This window comes from Rhinolophus ferrumequinum, chromosome 23 (assembly GCF_004115265.2).
Source record: "Rhinolophus ferrumequinum isolate MPI-CBG mRhiFer1 chromosome 23, mRhiFer1_v1.p, whole genome shotgun sequence".
NCBI lineage: Eukaryota > Metazoa > Chordata > Mammalia > Chiroptera > Rhinolophidae > Rhinolophus > Rhinolophus ferrumequinum.
The window spans coordinates 17,661,965-17,675,821 of record NC_046306.1 but is presented as its reverse complement, the minus strand read 5'-3'; the positions used below and the strand labels follow the sequence as shown (position 1 = coordinate 17,675,821).

The 13,857-nt window shown below is 38.7% G+C and overlaps 1 protein-coding gene across 8 annotated transcripts in view; it reads left to right on the top strand.

Moving 5' to 3' along the window:
- Positions 1-13,857, top strand: part of RALGAPB (Ral GTPase activating protein non-catalytic subunit beta) — an 85,061-nt gene that overhangs the window by 60,135 nt on the left and 11,069 nt on the right. For all 8 annotated transcript variants that reach the window (XM_033094488.1, XM_033094486.1, XM_033094485.1 and 5 more), the window contains 5 exons: positions 432-584; positions 3,031-3,240; positions 7,363-7,521; positions 10,483-10,648; positions 13,081-13,203. In XM_033094488.1, the coding sequence (XP_032950379.1) occupies positions 432-584; positions 3,031-3,240; positions 7,363-7,521; positions 10,483-10,648; positions 13,081-13,203 (811 nt within the window). The remainder of the gene's footprint in view (positions 1-431; positions 585-3,030; positions 3,241-7,362; positions 7,522-10,482; positions 10,649-13,080; positions 13,204-13,857) is intronic.

Below are 13,857 nucleotides of genomic sequence, written 5' to 3'. Positions count from 1 at the left end.
CTGGCTGAACTCCCTGTCTAACGGTGTTCGGTGGAGCTGAACTGTACTTTATTCTGTGGAATGATTTGAGAGTCCTTGGGGAAGAAGGAAGTTTGAGCCTTAAGTTCTGAAATGCCTTACCTATTGGCTTACCACTGGATATGGGAGCTGCAGACCCGAGGCAGTAGGAGTCCACAACCTATTTATCCCTATTTATCAGTCCCAAATTTATAATAGGTTGATGAACAGTTTTATAAAAATATATTAGAGTATATTGATACATAGGCTATTCACCTTTACTGTTAGCAGTAGTATTTGCGGATTCTTACTGAGCTCCTGTATTATATATATAATCCTAGAGAAACACAGGCATCTGAGAGACAGGGAAGTACACATCACTACCAATGGCACCTAATGTAATAAAAATAGTGTTATTTGTTTTATTTTAACAGCTTTTTGTGCCTGAACCTCGTCCAGTTCCTAAAAATGATGTTGGATTTAAATATACTGTGAAACACCGACCATTTCCTGAAGAGGTGGATAAGATTCCTTTTGTGAAAGCAGATCTGAGCATTCCAGATTTGCATGAAATCGTCACTGAAGAAGTAAGATAAATTATTCTCAGCTATTGTTAAGGGAATGACTAAAAACATTCTTAAACAACTTCTGTGGTCAAGACACTGCCTTTTTTTTTTTTTTAATAAGTATTTTTGGAGGAGATTCATAAGCTGACTTGGATCTCTGTCATCCAGGAGGTTATATAGTAAGACAAGTATAGATTGTGGCTTATTGAAAGGAACTGAACCTCTTAGAGAGAGGGTCACTGAGCTGCCCATGCTGTCCGTGGTAGGTTTCAGTAGGGTGGTGACATGGTCAGACTCTAGTGGAGGATATTGGGGGAAAGGAGACCAATTCAGAGACTGTTACGACAATTCTGGCAGAAGAAAGGAAGGGCCACCTTACTTCTGGTGGAAGTTTAAACACAGAGGGCGCCAGAAAATGGATACACATTTTAAGAAAGGAAAAAACTATATTAAAATTGTAATACAATGAATGACACTTGCGTTCATTTGATTAACACCATCTTTTGAGCGAACGTCATACTACACGTTGCTACTATAATTCACTTCAACTTTGAAAAGTAATATGTAGGTAACATCTCTTAAAATGTGTACCTTTTTTTGGGAACACCGTACCTCCCCGCCCCCCGTATATGCAATTATTATAGAGGTAGCTCCAACATGTCTTGGATTGATGAGGGAAAGAAAAGAGCTAAAGAACTTAAGATTTCGAGCTTAAGTGACAAAGAAGATATCGGTGCCCTTTATAGAAATATGGAAATTAGGAAGAGGAAGGTTTGGGAAGACAGGAAAAATTTATTTGGTTTAAGTAACTGGTATCTTACAGGTCAAGGAAGAAGAATTTTAAGAAGTGGGGGACAGGTGTGCCAGGGCATGAGAGAACAGAAGGGCAGGAATGGAGGCTGCCTAACCGTCAAGTGCTAGAAAGATCAGGGAGAAGGAGCATGAAGAAGAGGCCCCTAGATTTGGGCATGAAATTGTAGCTGCCCTTTGAGAATAGGTTTCAAGGGGTATTAAAGTTGGGGGCAGAGTATAAGGGGCTGGGGAGTGAGTGGTTAGTGAGAAACAGTGAATATAGACTACACTGTTAGCAGTGAAGGGAAGGGTGCAGAGTAGATAAAGCAGGAGGGAGTAGCCTAGTTGAGGAAAGGCAACACTAGTTATTTTTCTTTTTTTAATTCAAGGATGGGAGGAATACGAATGTGCTTAGAGGTTGAAAGGAAGGAACCAGTGGAGAAAGGTCTGCATCTGCTAACACTGTAGGGTGGGCTGGGGCAATAAGTAATAGAGTAAGGCCCTGGGGGCAGGAGGGGCAGGAGTCCATGTGATTGTGTGTAGAAAAGGGATACTTCTGGTAAGACAGGAGAAGAGAGTAATGTTCAGACACATGTAGAGATGGAAAGGAGGGAAATTGAAGGAGCTCACGTAACTTTTAGTCTTAGTTCTTGGTAATGAAATAGGCAATGAAAGAGGGCTCTTAAAATTGCCAGGCACCCAGCTGAGAGTAAGGAGCATCATCTGTAGTGAACTTACTCTGCTGACTCTTCCAAAGTCCTTGGGATCTGGACGCATAAGTGAAAAACTTGGTGTGGAAATTGACAGGGTTGAGAATATGGAAGAATAAGGAGCAACAGCACAGCCGTTTAGATGCTTAGGAGAGGGGATTAAGATGTTAGATTTGGTGCAACAACAACAGCAAGAAAAGATGTTAGGTTTGGAGGTTTAGGCTTGGTTGGGAGGTAGATGAAGCCAGAAGGATGCGTGTGGCCTGGGAAAATATGGGGAGGGGTTGGGTGCCTCACAGTGATGAGAAGCGACGTTGTGGAAATGAAAGGACATTTCTGCAGGAAGGGGGCTTACGATTGGAGAAGGGAATTTCAGAATTGTAGCTCTTGAAAGTATAGCGCACCTGAGCTGCAAAGTGCACTCATGGATGGCCAGAGTTATGAAGGTTGGGCAGGTGTCAAAGTAGAAGCCAGGTGGTTAGAAGAATCACCACGACTCACGAAGGAGGATGGAATTTTAAAGCAGGATTGATCAGAAGGGAAGTGGAGGGTCGGGGGGGGGGGAGGCTCAGAGAATAGTGGAGTAATCCATATTGATAAGGACGTCAGAACACGAGGAGGTCACTGCAGGATGATGATGGACAGTGGTCTGGAAGAAGGGCGAGAGCAACAACTCTGCCCCGTTTCTTGAAGGGCAGCAGAGACAGAATGGTTTCATTTACAGGGGGGAGATGAAGGAGCGATTATTGAGGCCGGTGGGGAGTTTCTTTGGTATTTGTTTTAACCTTGAAACATGTTTGCTTGGTTGCATACACTGTATTGAATTGAAACTTTAGTGTTGATCACTGAAAATCATCTTCGTTTACTTTGTTACTTGTAGCTTTATTTTCATTTTAAAATTAAGATTAATCCTATTATAATGTTTTTGTAATAGCTCCAAAAAATTCAATATTTGCTTAATTCAGTTAGAAGAGAGACATGAAAAATTAAGGAATGGCATGGCTCAGCAGATTGCTTATGAAATACACCTTGAACAACAAAGTGAGGAAGAATTGCAGAAGAGAAGTTTTCCTGATCCAATTACGGATTGTAAGCCCCCACCTCCCGCCCAGGAATTCCAAACAGCACGCCTTTTCCTGTCACACTTTGGATTTTTGTCCTTAGAAGCATTGAAGGTAATTTTCCTAAACTGTTATGAGTAAGTACATCATAAATGGGCATTGAGCTGGTGATAGCTGAAACATTTTTATCAGAATACACGTAGAAGGAATTTAAAGAAATGAAACTGGTTAAATCCTACTCTGCATGCAAGTAAATGAAATTCTGTGGTGCTATAGGTTACTGTGTGAGTCCATGACAGTCCCATGAATGCTTTCAGAGTTCTGGCTGAGAGGACTGCTTTGATAATACATCCAGCTCTGAATTGTCCTGGGTAATGTAAGACATATATAAATAACATGTATCACATACATAAATAACATCTACAGATAGTTAGAAAAAGAATATTAAAAATCTTCCCCTAGTAGGCGGCCGGATGGCTCAGTTGGTTAGAGTGTGAGCTCTGAACAACAGGGTTGCCGGTTCGATACCCACATGGGCCAGTGAGCTGTGCCCTCCACAACCAGACTGAAGGACAATGACTTGGAGCTGATGGGCCCTGGAGAAACACACTGTCCCTCAATATTCCCCAATAAAATAAAATTAAATTAAAAAAACAAAACAAAAAGGGTGTTCCCTTAAAATAAAATTTAAGAAATCTTCCCCTAGTAAAATTTCTTACCAAAAGGATGGGCTCCGATTGACTCTGCTATTTCATGCCACATTTAAAAAGGAACAAGTATTTGTGAGCCAAGCACTTCTTCTTTGTGCTTTCTGAGATCTCTGTCTTGGTGTGTGTCCCAGCATCATTACTTGCCAGCTATGTGGTCTTGGGCAAGTTACTGACTTTTCTGAGTCTTAGTTCCTCGTCTACAGTGGGGATGATAAAAGTATCCATCTCGTTGTGGTCAAGTAAGATGCTTCGTGTAGTACTTAGCCCAATGTTAGCCAGCCTGTAAAGTAAATATTGCCATTAGTTCTTAGTTTCCTTATCCTTAAAACAACTTACAAGGGAAGTGAGGCTGTCCCTCTATCACAAATTTGGAAACAGAGGCTCAAGATGTAAAATAGCGTGCCTGGGATTTGCACTAAGGCCTCTTTGTTTTGAAAAGCACAACTGAAGATTGCCAACCAAAAAGTTGCTTATTGCACAAGTTGTCCCCTGCTCTTACTCCCTAGCAGCTACTTGGTTAAAAGCCATTTACCTTTTTAGGAAAGCAGGGGAAACAGTGCTGTTTGATTTTGGATTTCAGCATGTAGATGGAAAAAATTTATGTTGTAGGAAAGTGAGTTGGTGAATGAAAGTATGAACATAGAAACTCTTTTAAAATGTAGAAGGAAAGAAGAGAGAGGAAATAATGAAAAATACAGGGGCAAAGACGGAAGTTAAGGAACAAAGATGTAACTTACAAATGATTAGTCATACTCCTAGTGGAGAAAATTGAAGAGTAGAAGCAGTAATAAAAATATACTAGGAAAAAGTTATTACATCCTGTGGACTGAAGCGAGATAAGAAGAGCCCTGATAGCACTGTCTCTGAGATTGTAATTTTCTTTACATGTTATCTATTCTAGTTAAAATTTTAAGCTTTCAAGAAAATAATTCTCATGCTTTTTCATCTGTATCAGACCATAGGAAAAAGTCAGTTACCTGGTTTATTTTATGAATCTCAGCATATCTCTAATCACTTAAAAATGACAGCACACACATACAAAAATCTGTAAATCAATCTTACTTATGAATATAAGTGTGTATACAATTATTAAGGAGAATGCTAGTAAAACTGAATTGAACAGTATACTAAGTAAATTACCTTCTACAACCAAGTAAGATTTATCTGAGGAACTCAGGGAGAGTTAGTTATTGGGAAATATTAGTAAAGCTATTAAGAAAATAGTATGATCCTGTAAGAATCAGTCAAACAATAAGTCAATATTCAGTGGAACAATACTCATTCTGATTTAAAAAAACAAAAAATCAGAACTAGTAATGTACATCTCTCCAAATGGCAGCAGTGAGAAACTAGAAGCACCATTTGTTAAAATCAGGCAAAGGATATCTACCTTGACCACTATTTAACACTGAGAATTTTTTAGTCAATTAAATTTTTCTATTTTAAAATAATTATAGATTAACAAAGTTGTAAAAAAAAAAAATGTACGGGAAAGTTCCCCCAGTAACATCTTACATTATAGTGTAGTTATAATAGCAAAATCAGGAAAGTCAATGAAATAGTCAAAGAAACTAAATAAGAGATAAAAACTATTGGAAAGAAGACAGTTCATAGGTAATAAGACTTACTTAGACAACCATAAGAGAATCAATAAAATGTTTAAAGTAAGTGAGAGTTAAGATCACCACACAAAAAAGTACAAAAATTAATGACTGTAGTTATTCAGTTAAAAATACAATGCAAAAATACCCCATTTATAGCTGTGATATTGACAAAAGTTACCCTACCAAACTGTGTGCAAGACCTAGAGGAAAAAAACTTAAAAAAGTTATTAAGAGATAGAAGTTTGTGCATGTTATGTTCCTGGATTAGAAGATCATCCAGAAGAACAAGCTGATGAACTAGCTTACTTAAAAAAAGAATTTGGAGGCTTTGCCCTACCAGGTATATTACAGTATACTATAGCTTCACAATTCTTTATACATGATTTCAAAATAAAAACTGATGACCAGAAGTTTTTTTGTACGTTTGTAGCAAATTCATTTAGTAACAAAATCTGACCTGAATTGACACCAGGCTATTTGTAGTCTTTACTTATTTCACTTAGTGGGAATACTCCTCTGTTTTAACTGCAGAATTAATGTCTTTGGTTCTAGGGAGCTGCCCCAGCCCTTGCCAGGAACATTATCTAATAGACTAGAAGACCGAGCTCACAATTCTTGCTGATGTAAAATAGTGATCCTTGCCATCCCTGGGATATGCTTTCCTGAAAAATACCATGGATGTCAAAATACCATGGGTACCATTGTTGGGCAAGATGAAGATCTCCAAGAAGATAAGGGATTAGGGGAAAAAACAAAACCAAGATATGCATTTAAAAAGTTAATAGACTTTATTTTTTAGAGCACTTTTAGGTTTGCAGAACAATTGAGCAGGAAGTATAAAGAGCTCCCATGTTCCCCCTCCCCCAGTTTTCTCTTACTAACATCTTGCATTGGTGTCGTACATTTGTTGATGAACCAACATCTGTGCATTATTAACTGAAGTCCATAGTTTGTTTACATTAGAGTTCATTCATATTGTACATTCTGTGGGTTTTGACAAATGTGTAATAACGTGTCCACTATGACAGTATTATAGCAAATAGTTCCACTAAAAATCCACTGTACTCTGCCTCGTCATTCCTCCCTCCTCCCCTCCCCAACCCCGGGCAACCACTGATCTTTTAACTGTGTCCACAGTTTTGCCTTTTCCAGAATGTCATATAGTTGGAATCATACAGTATGTAGCCTTTTCAGATTGGCTTTTTTCACTTAGCAATATGCATTTAAGATTTCCTCCATGTCTTTTTGTGACTTGATAGCTCTTTTTTTTAAATTACCGAATAACATTCCATTGTATGGATCACAATTTATCTGTTCACTTACAGAAAGACATCTTGGTTGCTTCCATGTTTTGGCAATTGTAAATAAAGCTGCCATAAACATTTATGTTTAAGTTTTCGTTAGACATAAGTTCTTAATTCATTTGGGTAAATACCAAGATGTGCAATTGCTGTGTTGTATGGTAAGACTATGTTTAGCTTTGTAAGACACGAAACTGTCTTTCAAAGTAGCTATACCACTTTACATTTCCATCAGCAATGAATGAGGAAAAAATACATTAAAATCATTTTCTAGAAAGCATAATACATTATAGAGAAAATCGGATCCAGAATTAAATAAGTATTAGATTGGTCCAAAAGTAATTGTGGTTTTTGCAATTATTTTCAACCTTTTAAACCTCAGTTACTTTTGCACCAACCCAATAGTATGATCTCAGTTGTCTTTAAGAAAAAGGCAAATAAAAGAACGAGAAGGAAGTACACAAGAATGTTAAATGGTTTCTTTAGTTGAGGATTATGTGCCTATTCCTGCCACTTTGTACGTTTCATACTTACTAGTTGTTAAACCATGAACAAATACTGCTTTTAGAATTAGAATAGTGAAAAGAGGTAATCATTTCTCCTTTCTTCCTTTGGTGGTAGGAACCTGCAAATAGTCGTCTACCTCCTCACCTTATTGCACTTGACGCCACAATACCTGGATTTTTTGATGACATTGGGTATCTGGATCTCTTGCCATGTCGTCCCTTCGACACAGTTTTTATTTTCTATATGAAACCAGGCCAGAAAACAAACCAGGAGGTAAGATTTCCGAATTATGGGGGTAATTTTTTATGGTCATAAATACACAAAATTTTACATGGCTCATGCTTATCCATAGTAGGAGATGTGTTATAGTTGACGCTTAAAGAATCGTTGTGAACCAGTTCAGAAACTGAATTAATGAAAACTAGTGCTTGGAGTCCCCAGTCCTTTGATTCTCAGTTAGTGTGATTTAGAGCCAAGCTATAGCATGTCTTTCTTCCTCTTAAGGAATTTAGATTCCTAAGACAAACTAAAGTACAGAAAGTTAGCCACAAAAAGCTAAAGCTAGGCCTGATTGCTTAAGAATAAAACAATAGCAGGAAGTATTTACTGAATCTTCCCTGGGCTCAATGTGCCAGGGGATAGACGTGAACAATGAGTCTTTCCTCTGGAGGAGCTCACTTTCTAGGTAATTTCACAAGCAAATGATTTCAGTTGAGGCATGAGTAGTGTGTAGTGAGAAATAACACCTGGAATAAAGGATAAAAAACAGAAGACTAAGTAAAGCACAGTTGTATATGTGTGACAAAGAGACTAGGAGAAGGATGAAGAAAACTACGATAGATGAGAATGAAAACAGCAAATTGGCTGTTGGAAATGAGTAAGTGAAACATGGCCTAGGCAGGTAGTTACTGAATGTGACTAGGAAGGGCCACAGGAAGCTTTGTAAAGTACAGTATTCAGATACGTAGGGCGCTGTGACTGGGGACTTTCTTGTAGTCATCGTAAGACCATTAGCTACTCAAATTGAGCATACCTAAAGAAACTTACCAAAGTTACTAAATCTTCATACTAGAAGCACTATTCCAAATTATTGGTGAGCTACTAGAAAACAAGATTGATTTACTGGAAAGTTTTTCTCATTTGAGGTAATTGATTCAGTAAGTGTTTCTTAAGTGTCTGCTGTTGGTTAGGTGCCAGTGTTATAGTGGTGAACAAGATCTACATGGCTTCTAGCCTCCTACAACTACTGTCTAGAAGAGAAGACAGAGGATTAAATTAAAAAACCATAGCAAAGTGTGCTAAGCATAGGAGCATATTAACAGGAGCCATAACAGGAAAACCTAACCTGGCTTTAACATGGCGTCCTTCGAGGAAAAGACCTTTAAGCTAGTGTTTGAGATATGCATTGACAATAGGGAAAAAGGTAGAAGCAGGTTCCACTAACAAAGGAATAACATGCGTAAGGGCCCTGGAGGTAAGAAAGAAATCCGTCTTCACAAAATTCATTGTGGGGTCCAGTATGCTTGGATCTTGAGAGAATGTGGGCTGGTGGTAGCCAGGGATGAGACTGGTGGACTCAACTTTTTGGAAGAGCCTCAGTAGAATTGGGTTAATTGCAGGGGTTGGGAATCTGTTTTTGAAGGAAGTCAAACGCATGGTTCAGATGAGAATGATGGGACCATTTTTCTCCTACCTGTGAAAGAAGGCACACACCTTTGAGGTGATGCAAACCCATTTAGGTTCCTTAGCTGTCTAGGGACTGAGGGTGACTAGGAAACAATGAAGATTCTCAGAGGTCCCCTTTAGCGTGGCTGAGACCTGCTTCCCCTAGCTACAGTGTAGATGTAAATGAATTTCCGGCTACCAGCCAGTGCCCTTCAATTTGAACTTGACTCACTTACTCCATCTTGACTAACTTTTCAGAAATTGTTTATTGAAAAGTTTGACTAATGAATAAAAATTTTAATTGGAAGAAAACTAGAATTGACTGTCAAGTCAGTTTCCTGGCACTTATAAGCATATGAAGGGATATGGGTAAACTAAAGAAGAACTTCTCTTCTAAAGAAAAATGTTTAAGAGATGATGTGTTTGAGAGATGATGGCCCAGCAGTGATGTCCAGCGGACTGAGAAGTAATAGACGTAACACCCCAGATTTTGATTTTATGAGGCCTCCTGATGGTCTTGACATAGATTAGCATTGTGTGAACGGCATCAGTGATACGTGGACTGGCTGCGTCAGTCTTTTGGAGGAACTTTTAAAAATAGTGATTCCAGGATCCTGCATCTGCTGATTGCAATGCAGAAGGTCGAGTGGGCTAAGAGAATGTTATGTTTAAGAATCTTATGTTTAAAATACATTTACACACACACACACACACACACACACACACCCTTGCCACCCCTTTTATTTTTAATTTGTATGGGATGTCTCATTTTCCTTCCTTTAGCATAGGCTTTTCAACAGCATCACTTCCTATTTTGGGCAGGCTACTTCTTTGTACTGGGAGTTGTCCTGTAAATAGGACATTTAACAGCACCTCTGGCCTCTACTCACTAGATAGCTGTAGCGCCCCACCAGTTGTGATAACAAAAATGTCTCCAGACATTGCCAAATGTCCTCTGGAGGGCAAACGCACCCCATGAGAACCAGGGGCTTTTCTTTTGGGGGACAGTAAAAAACCCAGGTATTAAATTTGGTACTTAGTGAAGAGGGGAGAACCTCCTGGTCACTTCATTTTTTTTCTGGAATGGCTGCATTCTCTTCTTTGGACTAAGAAAAGGATGTTTTTACACTCATGTATAATTACATACCTATGGAATGTTTCTCACTAACCAGACAGTCACCTCTGTGAAGGCAGGGACATATTAATAGTATTTTTTGTTTACATTTAGTAAATATGTCTGGTTCAATAATTGTTTTGCTAGGTGAGGAACTAAGGGCTTTACTTGCAATATCACCCTTAATCTTCACAACTGTTATTATTTCCCCCCACTTTATAGATGAAGAAACTGAAACAGGGAGGTTAAGAAACTTGCCCAAGGCACAGCCAAGATTTGAATTAAAATCTAACTCGAAAACATGCATTTTTAACTACAGTGACACATTCCCAAATTTATTCTGAGCTTAGACTTGATTTGTCAGCTACTTCAAAGCTAACTGATTTTTATGAAGATTTATTTTGATATGCTCTTTTGTTTCCTTCATTATAGCTGATGATTGGTATGTTTTTCAGATTTTAAAGAATGTGGAGTCTTCCAGAAATGTTCAGCCACATTTCCTAGAATTTTTGCTCTCCCTTGGCTGGTCAGTAGATGTGGGCAGACACCCTGGTTGGACTGGGCACGTTTCCACCAGTTGGTCTATTAACAGTTGTGATGATGGTGAAGGACCCGAACAAGGTAAAGCTCGTAATGGTCGTGTTTTTTCTTGTTTTGTTTCTCTTGATTTCCCCCCTTTACTACGCGTTTGTAGTCTTATTAAAAAAATAAACAAACATGTAAAGGAAAAATCTCCTTCTGCTAGTCCTAGTCCTCACGTGATGTCACTTAATAATAGTTTGTGTACTCTTCCAGCTATTTTCTGTGTATATGGGGGAAAATAAATCGTAAGTGAATAAATTTTATATATAAAGAAAGAGTAATTAATATAAAATGAATGGCTTATCACAAGGCTAGTAAGTTCTTTTTTATAGTTTGAGTAAACAAATTCCATTTTTAAAAACAATATTCTAATAAATTTAGGTTATCTGTAGCAACAATATAGTTTCCTAATAAGTGTATTTTATCTAATAAATAACAGTTTTCTGTTAACAGATGTTTTCTGTAGACTTTGTGGCTATCATTAAAGGTTATATTCTTGGGATATTATATGAAAACCTTTTTAGTAAGCAGCTGACTATCTCTGAGAGATTCATGCCCATCTCTAAAATCCTCCTGAGGAAATGTCATCAGGATAACAAGTACCGGAGCAAGTATAAATTTAAACTTAAGACCTTTGCCCCACCTGGCTAATGTTCTTTGTTCTGAGGGCTCCTGCAGTCACTGGAAAGTTAATATTATCTCTCTGAAGTGGGTAATGCTTGCGTCCAATGTTTTGAATTATCAGAGTCCTTCTGTCAACAAGATTATACTCTTTCAACGTTTCCCATTAAATACCCCTGTGACTTGTGATCCGTAGCCCATAATTTTTTTCTAATTTCAACAAAGGTTGAATCAAAAAAGTATTGAGGGATATATTCTAATTTTCATTTGCACATATCCTTGAATATGTGCTTGAGTATATTTGTAGACTAAATTCCCACAAGGGGAACTGATAAAGGATATGCACATTTTTCAGTTTGATAAATATATCAGTTGGATGCTATGGTTGCAAGTAACAGAAAACCTGACCCACACTGGCTTAGATTTTGGTCATTGATTGCCCCCTGTAACTGAAAGTTCCAGAAATTAGTGTACACTTTCGTTGTCACTTGATCAGCACTCCTATTTCTCTGCAATTTTCCTTTAGCTCTGCTCTCCATATGTCGGCTTTATCCCCAGTGTAGCTATTCTCGTTGCAAAAAGGCAGTTCCAGCCTTTACATTCACGTACCACACTAACCTGAAGAGGAGAGAGTAGCTGGGTCTCAGAACCTCCCTAGTCCCCAATCCTGAGATACGCAGTGGGTTGGACCACCCCAGACCTGTTGCTATAGCGGGAGAGATAGAATGACCCTGATAGAGAAATATAGACAAAATAGAACTGGAGTGAAGGGTCAGTCCCCCCCGCAGTTCATGCCTGCTACAGACAGAGTAGGGGAGGGTAGAGTGGGTATTGGGGCAGTAACCATAGCATCTACTACAATAGATGCGAAATACCTTCCAGCGTCTAAACCAGGAGTCGGCAAACTACAGCGTATGCCTATTTTTATAAATAGTTTTATTGGAACTCAGCCACATTCATTTATGTATTGTTTATGACTGCTTTCACGCTACAGTGGCCAACTTGGGTACTTGTGGCAGAGACCACATGGCCTACAAAGCCTTTTTCACTCTCTGAGCCTTTACAGGAAACGTTTGCTAACCTCTGGCCTATCCTTCCTGTTTGCCAAATCCTCACCAACATCAGGTATCTTCCAATGTTAGGTGAGAACTTTTCTATTTTCAGTTATGATTGAGTTTTAGCATCTTTTCATATTTTTATTTCTTTCCTGAAAACTCCTTTCCATTTCCTTTTTGCAGTTTTTTGTCAGGTTGTTGGTCTTTTATGTATTACTACTGGCAGGACATTGTGTTCATTTTAATGGAGGACTGTACTAACTCAGGAAATGTTACCGTTGTTAGTGAATCTCGCTGGCTTAGAGCAGCTACTATTACTAAAACTGCCGTACATTTTATATCACTGACCACTGGGGGAAGAGGAATAGAAGCACAGCTGAGGAGGAGCAGCAGAGAGAGACCGGGGACAGCAATGCCTTGAAAACAAGAGTACACACACTCAGACACCTGCTCTGATTCCCTGCAGAGGGACTGGTGGTGGCCTTGTTCCCCTCGATTATTACCTCTTCCCAAAAGACTGTTCCTTTAATCTGCTTCATACAGGTGAGCCAAAGGCCCTGCTAATCAGAAGTGGTCTGATTCAGAGTCATTTCAGAAATGATGTAGGATTTTATGACTTAAGTTAGTGTAAAGACATTTAATGAACGTTTATAGTGTATTCTTACACACTAACTGGTTGTTGTTGGAAATGTACATTCTATTACTCCTTTATTAACCAATTACACTTTCATGAAGCAGGATGAAACTGGGTTTTCCTGCTTTTTGGAGCAGTAACGCAGTGTTTCTCATTCCTAGATGAAGTGATTTCCTCTGAAGATGTCGGGGCTAACATTTTCAATGGACAGAAGAAGGTGCTGTATTACGCCGATGCCCTTACGGAAATAGCTTTTGTGGTTCCTTCTCCTGTGGAGTCCTTAAGTAAGAGCATGATTTATGTGGTGCTGCTTTAGGATCTATTTTTGTATTCACTGGTTTGTGCAGTATTATTGCATTGGGAGAGATTCTGAAGGCATTTTTTTGCCTCTAAGTCCTGATAGCTTTTGGATTATGCAAAGGTACAGGACATTAGCCCCTCTTAACTTTCTTAAGGAAAGTAATTAAAGACAAGCACACTGACCCTCTAATAATAATCTTTAAATAGTGAAGGAGACCCACTTCAACCCATTTTTGTCTTTTTAAAATCTAATCAATACATAAAAGCCCTGTTTTCCAGTTTTTTCATTTCTTTCACTAATTATGAGTGAGCCTCCACGTATTATCCTACTCCCACATGAGAGTCTTTATATGGAACCCCACAAAACCTTAAATTGGAAGGCTCTTGTGGCGGCCTCCAGCTGATCTAACACCGAGCAAGAGAAACTTCAGCAGCCTAGAAAAGATAGCGATCAAGCCTGTTCTTCAGGATCAGGAGTGACTGATTACTATTCAGTGAGAACTCATAGTCTTATTTTGCCTAAAATCTTTGCTTCTTGCAAATTAAGTCCATTTCTTTGTGCCTGACCAGGCAGTAGGCAGAAAACTACCTTCTTCATTGAGACCATCCATAGGTTGGGATGCTACACATCACATTTT